Source organism: Panthera onca, chromosome A2 (genome assembly GCF_046562875.1).
Source record: "Panthera onca isolate mPanOnc1 chromosome A2, mPanOnc1 haplotype 2, whole genome shotgun sequence".
Taxonomy (NCBI): Eukaryota; Metazoa; Chordata; class Mammalia; order Carnivora; family Felidae; genus Panthera; species Panthera onca.
In genome coordinates this window covers 121,584,830-121,596,153 of record NC_138340.1, presented here as the reverse complement: position 1 = coordinate 121,596,153, position 11,324 = coordinate 121,584,830, and the positions used below count along the sequence as shown (strand labels likewise).

Here is an 11,324-nt window from a genome sequence, read left to right as displayed (position 1 = left end):
ATTGTAGCCCCCAAAGAGGCCAAGGACATTTCTCTACATTCTTTCCAACACTTGTAAGAGTTTTTTTTTGGTTTCCATAGGCATATGTTCAGTCAATCGGGAATTGATTCCTATTTCAAATATAAAGATTCAACTGTTTTTCTACATCAATAACCAAGTGATCTCAGTACCATTCTTTGAATAGTTCATTCTTTCTCTACTGCTATACCACCACTGCCAAATCAATTTTTTAATTTTTTCATTTACTTAACAAATATTTACATACTATCCATCATGTGCCAGACTTTCTAAAATTTAACTCATTTCAAACCTCAAAACAACTCTATGAAGTTGGTACTGCCGCCTGATTTTATAGATCGAAGGAGGGAAAAACTAAGTAACTTGATCAAGACCACACAGTGAACTAGTGGAGGGGCTGGGATTTGAACCTTGGGAGGAAGGCTTGACTCCCAAGAGTCCAGGCTCTTAACCCCTGTGCTATGCTGTCTCTCATATATGCATGAGTGTTTATGGGCTCTATTCCTATGTCCTTTCCACACATGTCTTAATTAATAGTCTTAAAATGTATCTGCATAGGGGAAGCCCCCCACCCCCCAGCAGTTTTCTTCTTTGTGAATATGACTGTTCTTGCCATATGGACTCTTTGGTCCGTGTGTATTTTAGAGTCAACTTGTCAAGTTACATGAAAAAACTAGTCGAGATTTGAATGGGATAATATTAACTATATAGATTAATTTGGGATTAAGTGACATCTTTATGACACTGAGTCTTCCTATCCACAAGACAATATACCTCTACATTTTGGATCTTCTAGATCTTTCAGTAAAGTTTTAAAATCCTTGTATCTTTTGTAGGATGTATTCTTAACATAGCTTACTGCTATTGTAGTTTCTGTGGGTGTTAATATTATTCTAAAAAGAAAAAAAGCTTTTATTTTTTCTTACTGAGATATCAATGAAACTAACATTCATGTTGAGCTTATATCTGAAAACCCTGGTAAGCTGTTAACAATTTTAACAGTTTATCTAACATCTATTCTTTGCTTTTGTTTTGAAATCATTAATACCCAAGTATAGAACTGTAATGCATTTTTTCTCATTTACTGAGATAATATGGTCTTTCTCCTTTATTAACATAATATGTTGCATATGTAAGTTTTCTAATCTTACAATGTCTTTATATTCCTAGCATAAGTCTAATTTAGTCCTGAGGCATTACTTCAGATAGATATTGATGCATTTGGTTTGCTAGTATGTTTTGGTTTTTTTTTTTTTTTTGATTTATGTTCCTAAATTAGAGTACCTTCTAATTTTCTTTCTTATACTCTCCTTGTCTGATTTTGGTATCAAGTTTATACTATTTTTACAAAATAAGTGGGGGAACCTACCATCCTTTCCTACCTTGAGGGGAGTTTAACAACGGTTAACATGGTGTTCTTTGGACGTCTGTAGAACCTGCTGTCAGACCAATTTTGTAGGCCTCTTTGTAGGTTTTGGGGTTTTATTTTTTAATATCTGTTGTTTTTTAAAAAGTTTTTCTTAATAATTACTTATAATAGTTATTATAGTCAATTCAGGTGTTCTGTTTCTTTTTGAAATATCTTGGTAATTACTATACATTGAGATATATAGTTAGTAACATAATAAATATACTTATATATTACATAATATATAATGAATAATATATAAAATAATGTTCTTAAGGAAATTGCCTGTTTTCTTTAAATCGAAGAGTAAATAAATTTCTCACAGATTTTTCCATTTGTTTTTTATTTCTACTATGTCTGATGTGTCATTCCTATACTGTTCATTTTTTCCTCCTAGAGATGATCCTGCCAGAGGCTTATCTATTTCATGAGTCTTCAAAAACCAAACTTTTGGCTTTGCTGGCCTCTAGTGTATATTTTTTTTCCCTTTTTTTCCTTCTCTAACCTTTATTATTTTCTTGTTCTATTCAGTGTTAATTCATTTTTCTAAATTCTTAAGGAAGAATTGGGTTTAATGATTTCCAGTCTTTTTTCCCCACTCTAACACAAGCTCTCCATGGATCACTCTAGAAAAATGGCAAGACTTTTCATTATTATCCAGTTCCAAGTGTTTCTAAGTTCCATTATGATTTCTTCTTTAATCCACAAGTTACTTAAAAGTATGTGTGAAGATAATTCATCTTTTATTACTGACTTCTAAGAGTGGCCAAAGACCGCTTTCTGTATGGTATAATTTTTCATAGTTTGCCAAACTTGCTTTATGGCCTAGTATGCCATCAATTTCTGCACATGTAATGAGTGCCTGAAAAGTAAAGATGCTAATTGCTGGGTGCAGATACACACGCATCCATCAGACAAACCTGTTAACTCTGTTGCTACATTCTTCTAGGTTTTGACTCATTTTGTGTCTGCTTGACACAATAAGAACTGTATTGAAATCTCCCATTATCATATTTGTCAATTCTTTTCAGACAGTTCTATAAATATTTTACCTTGAGACTCTGTTCTTAGGTTCACCAAAAACTGACTTTTATGTATACTTTTATCATCATATCATACTAATAATATTTTTGCCAAAATTTATTTTGTCTGCTATTATTCTAGCTTTGTCAGTTTTCCTGTAGTTAATACTTGCCTGGATACAGTTTTGTATCCCCTCAGTTTCATATTTTTCTATATCCTTATATTTAAGTGTTACTCATCAACAGCATATCCTGATCTTTCAATCTCTTTTCCACTGGTGAGTTTGTTTCATTTAGAATTATGCTGATAGTACATTTATTCTTGTCTCTTTATTTTGTATAATTTATTGTGCTCTCTATGCTTTTCTCCACCCCCACCTTTAAATAAAATTCTACCTTATTCCTTTTATTGTTCGAAAGTTATAGTTTTCTAGATTTTTGTGTTTGCTTTAAATAATTTTCTACCCCCAATTTTCCTGTGTTGCTCTGAAACCAAGAATCTTTTATGAGAATCCAGATGGGTGTTGGGAGTCAAATAGGCGTGGCTAAAATCTCAGCTCTTCCATTTACTAGCCATGGCATTGGGGAGATTTCCTATGGTCCCTTGGCTTATTCCCTCGATTTTAACATGAGATTATTACAAGTTGTACATGGGCTAGCCTGGCTAAGCCATTACGGACAATGCCTGGGTAACAGTAAATGTTTAACAAATGGTATATTTTTTAATACAAACATATTTGGGCTCAAATCTTAGTTCTAGCAGGAAACAAAGGCTGTTATTTTTTAAGAAATGGGTGGGGGTTTCAATTAAGAAGAAAACTTTTCAGCACTAACAACAATGTTTGAAACTTCGAGAAGCATCTTTTTACTATCAACTTGGTCAACATAAAAATAAACTTACCCTTTATGATATATGCATAGACAAGGCAGTCGTGCTATAGTATCTCCCTGCTGCAATTCTTCAAGGCATATTGCACATTCCCCAGCATCTTTACTCAGTACATCCTCTGAGGAAAGAGAAAAATGAATTCAGGACAATAAAACTGAAAGAAGAATTACGGGAACGTTATAGAGTGGTGACTGCCATATTTTGTCCGAAATACATAAAACTTGGCAACCATATTTGACACATTATTCATAAGTCCGTGAATAATATTTACCTTTACCTATAGACGGCATCTCTTATTTCCATTTACATTTCATTGAGGCATTTCAGTAAGCAAGAACAGTACAGAGTCCTCTAACTTGCAAAGGATTTTGCTATAAAACTTTATCATCAAGTCAGTTATTTGCAATTTGGAATCCATTTTCCTTCTCTTACTAATCATTATTAATTATTGCCTAAGATAGTTCAAAAAACCTTAGAGCGTAATGTGGCTGAAGAGACATGAAACTACTATTATAATTTTTAAAATTCTAAAATAACAGGGCACTTGGGTGGCTCAGTCGGTTAAGCGTCCAACTACTGGTTTCGGCTCAGGTTATGATCTCACGATTTCGGGAGTCTGAGCTCCGCATCGGGCTCTGTGCTGACAGTGCAGAGCCTGCTTGGGATTCTCTCTCTTTCCCTCTCTCTCTGCCCCTCCCCCACTCACGCTGTCCCTGTCTCTTTCAAAAAAAAAAAAAGAGTGTCTTATAAAACTCTAAAATAGCAAAATTGGATTAAGTTAAAGAAATCACCCTGCATATGGTACTTCTTTTAAAAGGTCTGCTTAACTCAAGAAGATCCAAAGATTCCGAAAGGTACTTTTGGAAACCTGAGGATTTCAGGCATGCAACAATTCTTAATCCTTTTCTAGGACAATGCAAGGCCCACACCAGGCAGCGATTAGAGTGGCTTCCAGAGGGCCCTGCAGAGTGTTTAAAACACCCGACCGGTAAATAAAGCCCTTTACAAAGCAAAAATTCCTTTTGGAAAAAAAGTTACCCTCAATTTAGGTTTTATACTGGAAATTTAAGTATTTTATTAATGTTAAAGCTTAATTTTTCAAAGGATCTTGCATAAGATAGAGTATGTTAGCCAGATAATTCTTTGTAACTCTTTTTAAGTGAGGAAGAACTGAAACCACCATTACTGAAGAGTATGGAGAGGCTGCTCAACGCAGGAGAATGTGTACCCAGCAAGTGCAGAGGATGGAAAGGTAAAGCAGGAACACGCAATATACATTTACACCACAAAGAAACAAATCACTGTGTTTAGAAATGAAAATAAAATAGGATAAAGAGAAAAGACTACACCAATCTCTAAATGCTGAACGACAGAGCAAGGTAGGAAAGTTCCTAAAATCAAGTATTTGTTTGGTAGTCTCATACCTCTTATAAAAAACAGCAAATGTAATTGTGCATGTATCTGTAGTCATTCCTTGTAGAAAAATTCATTTCCATAAGAAGTAGTTCCCCATTTAGTCATTCATTTTGAGACAGCACATTAGAAGGAAACACAGCCTTTATTGGGTCTATACCAGCAGATAATTTACCCCTAAAGCTGGAGGGGTAACAGGGCAACTTCTGCAGAAAAAGGCCTTGGCAAGAAGAATCTAGGGGATACGACTGAGATGATTTTAGCTAACTGCTGGCTAGTTCACAAGCTAATATATCACAACCAGAGAATTGACCAGGATAAGTCAAGCTGGATAAACAGAAACTGCTGCTTGCTCATTAACACGCGCCCTAATGTGCTATCCCCATTTTTCTCTTCTTCACCCTGGAGGTCCCATCCCTACCTCCACTCTACACACCCCAACCCTGACCCCAAGTCTTTCCTCCTTTTCTTGATCTCCATTTTGCTGTTATTGTTCTGGCTGGCTTTCCACAGATAGGAAACCAGTGTGATGTAAAAAACCTAACTAGTGACTGTTAATTGGTACACTGGGACACACAAAATGAGGCCACTCCAGTTGGCCCCACCCACGTCACAAATCTAAACCTACATCATCCTGCACTTATGGAAAACACCTCACTGTCAAGGCAACTGAACACCAGTCACAGTCTTCCAACTTGGCTTTAGCTAGCTTACATTACCCTAGGCAAGAGGACCCTGTTAGCCAGTCGTGCCCTGTTTCAGTGCTGTCTCCTCCAACATCCTGTAAGAAAATACCTTGGGCAGTGCTTGTGATGTACCATACTCCCTCAATCCATGCATTGTTTTCTCTTGAATAAAGTACATCAAACTCACCATTAAATTGTTTTAGTTGTGCCATTTGACACTAGGGTGATAGCAATGAGTGGATGTGAAGGAAACAGGAAGAGATCTTAGTAAAGGTCTGTAACTCCACATAATATGGTATAGTCACAGCATAGATTTCTTCCACTACAAAGACATACGGCATCGTAACAATGAGTCTAAGTTCTACAACAAACTTCAAAACGTCAGTGATCACTTTTTACCAAGCCTAAAACATCAATGATTATAACATGTACCATTCGTTTACACATGAACAAGTAAGAAAAAAAATACCACCATTAAAACGACACAAAACAATTTTAAGATACGTCTCATTTTCCAGGGCAGTTAAAGTAAAAAAAGGAAGCGTGTCTTAGAATTGGTGAAATATTGGGGCGCCTGGGTGGCGCAGTCGGTTAAGCGTCCGACTTCAGCCAGGTCACGATCTCGCGGTCTGTGAGTTCGAGCCCCGCGTCAGGCTCTGGGCTGATGGCTCGGAGCCTGGAGCCTGTTTCCGATTCTGTGTCTCCCTCTCTCTCTGCCCCTCCCCCGTTCATGCTCTGTCTCTCTCTGTCCCAAAAATAAATAAAAAAACGTTGAAAAAAAAATTTAAAAAAAAAAAGAATTGGTGAAATATGGTATCATGTTTTCTACCTTTTGGAATACATTAACACTGCATCTAGTTTTAAGTAAATATGAACCGTATAATCTCAATTATCTTGAATTAAGAAAATAAGGCCAGCTTTTAAAAAATAAAGAAAAAGTATTGCCTTATTTTTGCCATACACTACTAGGTAACAGATTATCAATACCAAGTGAAAAGAACTCGAAATCCATCAAGTACAAGCTTCTGAGTGCATTGTTCACAGAAAAATAGCTGTCTTAACAATACTTTTATGGTGACTTACGACCAAGTCTCAATTCTTACAATAGGTTTTTAAAAATCAATCTTTGAGTTGAAAAAATTTTAATATCTTGAAGGCCTTGGTTTCATCCTGTTTCTAAGTGAATTTATTTACAGTACAACACAGACAAACATCATCTGCATATAATTAACATAATGGTATTTATTTAAAGAATATAATGTTATGCTTTGCAGGTACTAAGTTAAGAAAATCATTTCAGTTTAATCTAAACTGCCATATTAAAGTCAGCCATTTAATCATAAGCTCCCTAAGCCCCAGTAATGAAAAATAATCAGAACTTCATTTTCTACGTTAAGAAAGGTACACCTATATACAAGAACATCCCAAGCAAATTTCAATGCAGAAGCAGCCAATATCCACTGTAAATAGCTTCTAGTGAAATGATCTCTACTCAGAAAACGTTAAAAGCTAACAGCAACAATGCCACTATCCAACTGCATTTTGATAAGCAACTGAGTCAAAACACAGTTCACTCACTGAAAAACTTTATTTATGGTCTCAAATAGCAAAGGCTAATTTTCAAATTTGAAAATGTCACTTCCCATAAAAATCTGTCTTTTTATGTTCGAAAATGTCTTTCATTTTTAAAATTCACTATGCAACATGATTTATTTTTGCCTACGTGGGAGTTTGCTAGAAAATTCCCTTTTCCCTCTCCATTATGACACTGTCCTCTCATTCAAAGGAAAAGTTGTGAAACATTCAGAGTTATATACGGCTGGGAAAAACCACTAAATCCAGGATACTGAAGCATCTTCAAGACAGCTGGGAAAAGACTGATAAAAATCTTTAGCCAGTCAATTGAAAACATTCATAAAAGTTTTCCTACCATAAGCAATAAGGAGTCAACAGTTTACAACTGCAATACATTGAGGGCAGGCTACTAACTAGCCAAAGTTCTTATCAGAGGAGGGAACACTAATAGATTTCACTTCACGGCGAGCTAGTCTGGATTCCCGCTCTCCACAAGCATTGACAAATGGACAAGCACTAAAGATAGTGAAGAGGAAAGTAAATCTGTGTTGCTTTTTCAATCGTTGCTGGTGTCCTACTTAACATTTGGAACACTGAAAGTTAAACCAGTGTATTGCTTATCATGCTAATTCTTCTGTCTTATTCATATGATGCAAGCATTAATTTAGGTGTACTGATACAGGAAAGAAGAATTCAACCAGGAAGAGACCAATGATTTCTAACCAGAGGTGGGCACCAGAATCACTTGGGTATGCATTCTGTCTCAACACAGAAGAAAATAAATTACAAATACCTGGGCTCCATCCCTAGAGATTCTGAAATACACCCCTGCCTCAGAAACACAACTGCTAATAATGGAACAAGCATGCTGAAGAAGAAAGAGTGTAAGATTGAAAGTTGAAAACTTAATATGAATTCCCATCCTCACAGTTAGCTATATAAGCTCCAAAATATTGGTCATCTTTGAGTTTTCCTTTTATTCTTTTTTTCCCCTAATATTAATACAATAAAGGTACCTAAAATAGTATGGACATGAAATTTTAAAGAATTATGTGAAAAACTCTGTAAGTTATGAAAACATTATACAAAAAATCCATTTTTATTGCCATTGTTATCAGAAAATACTTTACGAACTTCTCCAAAAACAAAGTTGCTCACTTTTCTATCTCTTTTTCTCCTCACTCTGGTATTCTAGTTGTTTTAACTTTACATGATGTATAAATAATCCCATGGCCACCAGAAACTTCTATAGGACACTCGACCTAACCATTTCCAGAGACCTATTATAAATTTCAAGGCTTGGAACACAAATTCATGCAAGCAACATCACTTAATTTTTAAATGTTTTGGCTTCATTCTATATTTAAAAGTATTATAAATGTCCACTCTGTGACATATCTTTACATATAGTTAATATTATTTATTAATCCTATGAGGTAACTAATGTTACCTTCACTTTATAGATATGGAAATTGAGGCTCAAAGAAGTAACTTAGCAGAAGTTACTAACCTAACTAAGTTCTGGGGTCAGGACTCAAAATTAGGCTAAGTCGGTGGGCTGTTTACTACATGAATTTTGTTACAAGAAGTAATTTCACTTTAAAATAGAATAGTGAAGCAAATGAACTATTTCAGACAACTTTAAGTATGAAATACTCAAGATCGAGATGGCACATTAACTTAGAGGATGTATGCTCAAGACTGATCATATGCTTTAGCTTCTGGAGTTATCAAACTGCTATAAAAACTGGTATCATCAGAAATGAGCTTACAGTTTACTGCTTATTTGCTTCTATTGGACAGGAAAATAGTCCTGTCCAATTAGAACTTTCTATGATGACACAAACAGTCCTTTATCTGTGCTGTCTGGTAGCTACTAGCCACATATGGCCCGAAAGTAGCACTTGAAATGTGGTCAGTGCAACTGAGAAACTGAATTTAAAATTTTAATGTTAGTAAAATACCAAACCTGAAAATATATAATAGGTGAAGAACATACATTTATAAGCTAATTAAAAACTTCTGTAGATTACTCTTTCACTTATAGCCTCAAGCTCTTAATTTGCATCGCCCAACATTAAATTTCAAGCAGCCAAAAATGCAAAATTAAAATATTTAGCAGATACAAGCACATAGCCATAGTTATTGCAGATCAAGACAACACGAAAAAAAGCAGACAGCCAAAATCCTTTTGAAAATTAAGAGAGAGAGAAAAAGAGAGGAAGAAAGAGAGAAAGAAAAGAAAGAATGAACGAACGAACAAGTGAGACCAACTCTGTTAGAGGCAGCCAAGAAAACTCCATGCGGAAATTTCATAGTCATCACAACTGTATTTTCAGATCAAGCATCCAAACAGCTATATGACCTTTTCAGCAAAATACAATGCCAAGCACTATTATGGATCAGGCATTTTACCTGAAGACTTATTTTTTGTTCTTGAACCCTCAATGATAGCAGTAGAAAACAAAAGCAGCTGAAATGTGAAATAATCCCTAGAAAAATCAAGAATTAAAAAAATTCACAACATTAGTAAGAAGCAATTACTCAAAGAATGAAAAACAGGGACTCACAAGGTTTATTAATAAATACTTTCAGATATAAATTTATCTCTAATGGACTTAAGAGAAGAAGTTAACATTAATATTCTAGATTATAGATCTGTGAGCTATTACTGTACTCAAATATCATAAGAGGAACTAGAGATGATACTTAGGGAAATTGCCATTTTCACTATGAGACAAATAGGTAAATAAAAACATAGGAATGACCTTTATTAAAGTGACTAAAACTCAAAGTTCATGGTCAGCCTATGCTTTTATCCTTTTTAGACACTCACTCTCATTCAGCTTGAAATTACTGGTTTCCTCTGCCTCAGTGCCACTGACAATTACTGCATCAATGCTTTCTTTAAATATAATGGAGAATTGACTAAGCATATAGCTACTTTTCATCTGCACTGTTAGAAACAATTTAATATTAAGACTAGTTCTTTAGAAGTGGGTAGATGGAACTTGTGACTCTTCTGATGACTTTTAAGGGAAAATGTGTATTCTTGGGAATATTTTTGGAAATAGACATTTGGTGCCTTCTCCAAGAAAATGTAAGTAAAATAAAATGGAACCCAAACTCTGAAGGGTAAAATATACAAATGGAACATAAACTCAATATTCAATAGATTTAGCTTTCTTGGGCCTTTTGTTCTTAGCTTACTTTAAAAGGCTAGCTAGGGTTGGGTATTATGTAAAATTAGGTATGTAACAAGCTGCCAAAAGTCACACAAGTCAACCTAAGTAATTGTTAGGTTACCAAATTGTTCCCCAATCTTCAAATCAAGGGAACTTTCCTATGCCCCTCTCTGTCACAAATCAACAATAAACCAAAATTCACAACCAATACACTGATTTGCTTAACGCTAAACAAGTACTTTTCTAAATAAGTTATGCCCATTAAAGAGCAAGAGAATTATTTTAAAACAGCTGAATATATACAAAAACAGAATATACTCTGAACTAAACTTAAGTTTGGTCCACTTTTATTTTGAATCACACTGCACAGAGAAAACACCTGTCCTAAAAATACAAAAAGCTGATTTTCAAGCTTAATATACCACTGTGTACTTCTAAAATATAGGCTCTTAATGGCAATAAAAAGGAGTCAAGCAAGCTCTGTAATATGACGCAGCAAAAAAAAAAAAAAAAAAAAAAACCCACCAAAAAACAAAAACAAAACAAAAAAACCCCAGTGTTGCTTATAGACAGTTCTAGGTTCAAGTTCCAACTCGTCAACATATTGGGGAATAGAATGAGAATAACAATACCTATCCCACGGGGGAGTGGTAAGAATTACAGGAGACCTGTTAAATGTCCAGCAGTGTAGCTTCATAGTAGCAGGCATGTTCTGAACACTAGCCATGTGATAACTGCCAAGAAAGGACTCTTCCTCTGAGTTTGTTTTCTCCAATCTAAGAAATGATGAAACCCATTCCACCTGTCTCTTAAGACTGTTGTGAAGATCGAACGAGACAATGCAAATGGAAGGCGGCCTCGTGGAAAGAGAACAGGCTTGACCTTTGGACAATGTGCAAACCTCTTTGAGCCTCGTTTGTCTTCAACTACATTGCAGGTCATAATACCTGTATCTCAGATGATATTTTATTTTGATGATTAAAAACAAAAGAGCTAATGAGTGTGAAAATACTTACAAGGCTCTAACTAAACGTTAACTGAATATAAACACCATTTTACTACAGCATTATTGAAGTAAACTGAAAAATGTCAACTCAAATGCTATTATAACATGCAAAAACACATGTC

The 11,324-nt window shown here is 35.1% G+C and overlaps 1 protein-coding gene across 2 annotated transcripts in view; it reads right to left on the bottom strand.

Annotated features, from left to right (window-relative positions):
- ZNRF2 (zinc and ring finger 2) overlaps nucleotides 1-11,324 on the bottom strand; it is a 107,858-nt gene that overhangs the window by 18,342 nt on the left and 78,192 nt on the right. For both annotated transcript variants that reach the window (XR_013553165.2, XM_060632819.3), the window contains exon 3: nucleotides 3,350-3,455. Coding sequence is in view for 1 of the 2 variants with exons in the window: in XM_060632819.3 (XP_060488802.1) it covers nucleotides 3,350-3,455 (106 nt within the window). In the remaining variant the exon portion in view is untranslated. The remainder of the gene's footprint in view (nucleotides 1-3,349; nucleotides 3,456-11,324) is intronic.